Source organism: Helianthus annuus, chromosome 12, assembly GCF_002127325.2.
Source record: "Helianthus annuus cultivar XRQ/B chromosome 12, HanXRQr2.0-SUNRISE, whole genome shotgun sequence".
In the NCBI taxonomy this organism is placed as follows: domain Eukaryota; kingdom Viridiplantae; phylum Streptophyta; class Magnoliopsida; order Asterales; family Asteraceae; genus Helianthus; species Helianthus annuus.
Window position 1 is genome coordinate 2716032 of NC_035444.2, and position 3880 is coordinate 2719911.

The window sequence follows — 3880 nt, forward strand, 5'->3', positions numbered from 1 at the left end:
TCCTCCCTTCACACCATCAAAACCGCCAGTGATTATTTCTATGTTTTTATTTCAAATACAATTTAAAACTCTTAATTCATGATGTTAAATACTCGGTTACATTTCTAATTTTTATTAATCTAAATTCTTATAAGATTTATAAAGAAAAGGGTAAATTACTTTTTGAGTCACTGTGTTTTATGGATCATTTAAAAATACTTAACCAAAAAATTCTAACAGTGTTAGAAATTTGGACTCAAATAGTTAAAGAAAATGCTTATGAGGACTCAGGTCGTTAAACTTTTTGCTTTTGAACTCAAGTGGTTAAAACCCATAAAATACAGGGACTCAAAAAGTAATTTACCCTAGAGAAAAACAACTAATTTGTATACATTTATGTAAATAAAAACTTAATGGTGTTTGTATACGTAACCCCTTTCATGTGAGGGAAATATTTTTTAGATGATGGAACGCTTCTCCAAGTTTGTAAGAAGAGGTATGTTTAGCAACATCCGAACATATAGATGGTGAAGTTAAATAGTGTAAGGGGTTATTTGACAACTTTTGATTGGTTAAGCGTTGAACTAGTAAGAAACCTGAACCGTTAACTCATTAAGTGTTGAACCAATAAAACGTCTGAACCATTAAGAGCCAGTATAATCCTTAACCATTCAGAGACAAATGTCTGACCAATTCAGTATTAAAAGTTTTAACCATTCAGACTCAGTATAATGCTTAACCATTCAGACATCAGCTTGCGAAACAAACAGTCTAAACCATTAAGTGCTGAACTAGTAAGAGGCCTGAGCCATTAAGAGCCCCTTTAAAAGCTAATCAAAGAGTCCCTAAATGATAATTCTAAGGGATGAATAGATCAAACACTTATAGGTCCTATAATTTTTAGTTATAAGCAGATATGGCCCTAAACTATTCAAACTTGACAATATAGTACCATTACAGAAGACAATTACACACTACACACTTATATTTCAATATTCTACTCTACTCTCTTTCACTCATTTCAATTGCCTTACTACCTTCGGTATCTTTTCTTTCAAATAACGCTCCCATTTCTTCCAAACTCTTGCCTTTTGTTTCCGGCAAAAAGAAATAAAAGAAAACCGTCGCAACGGTCATAACTCCCGACAACACGAAAAACATCCCTCCAAAAGTTATTTTACTCGATATCGTAAGAAACGTCATCGACACAACCCCGCTCACCAATCGGTTCACCGACACTGCTAGACCCGACCCTTGAGCACGTAACCTCATTGGAAATATTTCCGACGTGTAAACCCACGTTATGGGCCCAAGCCCAATCGAGAAGAATGACACGTCAGCACAAACCGCCACCACACACAACGCAATAGCCCACGTGGGCTTGTCACTTGAGTGCTCCAAAAACTTTGACCCAAGGCCCAACCCAGCTAGGGAAATAACCATACCTATTGAGCCCAATAACAACAAGGGCCTCCTACCAAACTTATCCAAAAAAAAGGCTGATACCAAAACAAAAGAAGTCTTGGCTAAGCCCATGATTATAGTAACCCCAACAAGTTGTTTCCGGTGTCGAATTCCGGCGGCTTTGAAAACCTCCGGCGTGTAGTAAATCACCGCGTCGTTGCCGGACGCTTGCATAAAAAAGTTGATCCCGATGGCCGCAATAAGAACCCGCCGGAGCGCCGGCGATGGCGTCAACAACTCTTTCCAAACACCTTGACCCCTCCAACCGCCGGCACGTGGGTCCCACGTGACCGCATCAAGGGCAGCTTTGGTAATTTCCTCCAACCTCAAATGGGCCTCATTTTCAGAATCTGATGTCTTGTTTAATACTCTCTTAGCCTCATCCACCCTACCCTTCATAACAAGCCACCGTGGCGATTCCGGCATGAACATCACGCCGGCGGCGATCCCCACTGCCGGAACCGCCGCAAGTCCGACCATCAACCGCCAATTCACGTTTTCCGGTAGCCCGGATAATGCATAATTCACAATGTATCCTAACAAAATCCCCAATGTGATGAACACTTCAGGGAGTGATGTGAGGAGGCCACGTGTCATCGCCGGAGATAATTCTGCGGTGTACACCGGCGCGATCATTAGCGAGTACCCAACGCCAATTCCGGCGACCACTCTTCCGGCCATTAAATACCCGAAGTTTGTAGCGAACCCCATGAGTAATGCACCGATGAAAAACGTTCCGGCTGCTAGCACGATGGTGTACCGGCGACCAATCCAGTCGGAAGTCTTGCCGGAGGCGAAAGATCCGATTAAAGAACATACGTTTAGTGAACCCACTAAAATTTCCACTTGGGTTGATGAGATCTTTAAGTTATCTTTGATAAATAGCACCGCTCCACTCATTACACCAATATCTGCACACAGACATTTCATCGAACAGTTGGTAGACATTGTTTTAAAATCAAATTTTCAACAGAATTCTAAAAATTTATAAATTCAGTGTTATTAAAATCGGTACTTTTTACTCAATCTCAAACCTAACTTTAAGTTATCTTTGATAAATAGCACTGTTCCACTCGTTACCCCAATATCTGCACACAGACATTTCGTCGAACAGTTGGTGGACACTGTTTGCAAAATCAAATTTTCAACTGAATTTTCATAATTGATGAACTGGGTGTTAAAAAAAATGGGTGCTTTCTGCTAAACCTTGAACCTAATTTAGTGGGTGTGAAGAAAAATTGTGACTTGAAGAGCTTTGTTGCTTTAATTAGTGATACAATTGTGTTTGAAAATGGAAATTGAGGTGGGATTTGCTTACCATAACCCAAGAGAATGGAGTTGGTGGAGGCTAAGAGAGCACAGGCAAGAGCATACTTGTTGATGTGTGAGGTTCCCATGGAAGTGAAGGGTCAAGAGGGTGGGAGAATAGGGGGATTTTGTTTGGGTTATGAACAAATTTGCATGATGTTTGTTTTGATGTGATTTGCATCTTATCTGCACACATTTAAGGCGTTTCAAGTTTCTAGTTTCAGTATTTGTGTTGCGTGTGGTGAGGAATGAATGGAGGTGCATGGTGAAAATATCCAACAAATATTAGTCAATTTTAATATTAACAACAACCACCACCAAGCCCAACCCAACCCGACCCAGTAAATCTCACAAATCGCAAAGCTACTGACAGAGTTTGGGAAGAGTGAAATATATGCAAACCTTATCTCTATCCTTAGAGATGGAGAGACTGCTTCCAGAGTAACACTCGGCTCTCAATTTTAAGATTAAATGTAATGTAATGTAATTTAATAGGATATAATATAGCGTCATATAATGTAAGTTGATATAATATAACGTTATATAATATAACATGATCTAATATAATATGATTTAATGTAATGTAATGTAATATGTGTATAAACACACCTAAATGGATATCAAGGTGGTTAAATGGTGTGTTTCACGATCAAAATGTTAAGAGTTCAAATTATGAACTATGTAGGTATTTGTGTATTTAATAAGTTATCCTAGAAATACCGTTTAAATAAGAAAATAAGAAACAAAGGGCTTGTTTCAATCTCGTAGTGTGCGGGTATTTGTGTATTTACTATCTATCCTATAAAATACTAGAAAAAGAAAAGCGAAGAAAGGGCATGTAGCCTAGCGAAATATGGTATGTATAAATGTGTTTCTTTGTATATGATTGAGTATTCTAGTCACATGTCGAACATTGATGTAATTTTAGGAATAGCTACGAGTTTTTGTGACTTGGGTTTAATTAGAGAGTGATAGTAGACTTTCTAGAAAAATGAAAACAAGATTCCTCTTTTCCTCCTAATAGCTATTCCTTATTTTCTTACCTAATTGTATTGAATACATAATTTTTTTAATAAAGTTTTTTAACATTTTTTAATAAAAGTGACTGGAAATACATTTGGCCATTAAT

The 3880-nt window shown here is 38.1% G+C and overlaps 1 protein-coding gene across 1 annotated transcript; it reads right to left on the bottom strand.

The window, feature by feature from the left end:
• Positions 1 to 829: 829 nt before the first annotated feature.
• Positions 830 to 2981, bottom strand: LOC110893799 (polyol transporter 5). Its single transcript, XM_022140930.2, has 2 exons — positions 2762 to 2981; positions 830 to 2354 (listed from the first exon to the last, which is right to left on the bottom strand). The coding sequence occupies exons 1-2, from the start codon at positions 2838 to 2840 to the stop codon at positions 982 to 984; spliced, it is 1452 nt and encodes a 483-aa protein (XP_021996622.1). The 5' UTR covers positions 2841 to 2981; the 3' UTR covers positions 830 to 981.
• Positions 2982 to 3880: the final 899 nt, after the last annotated feature.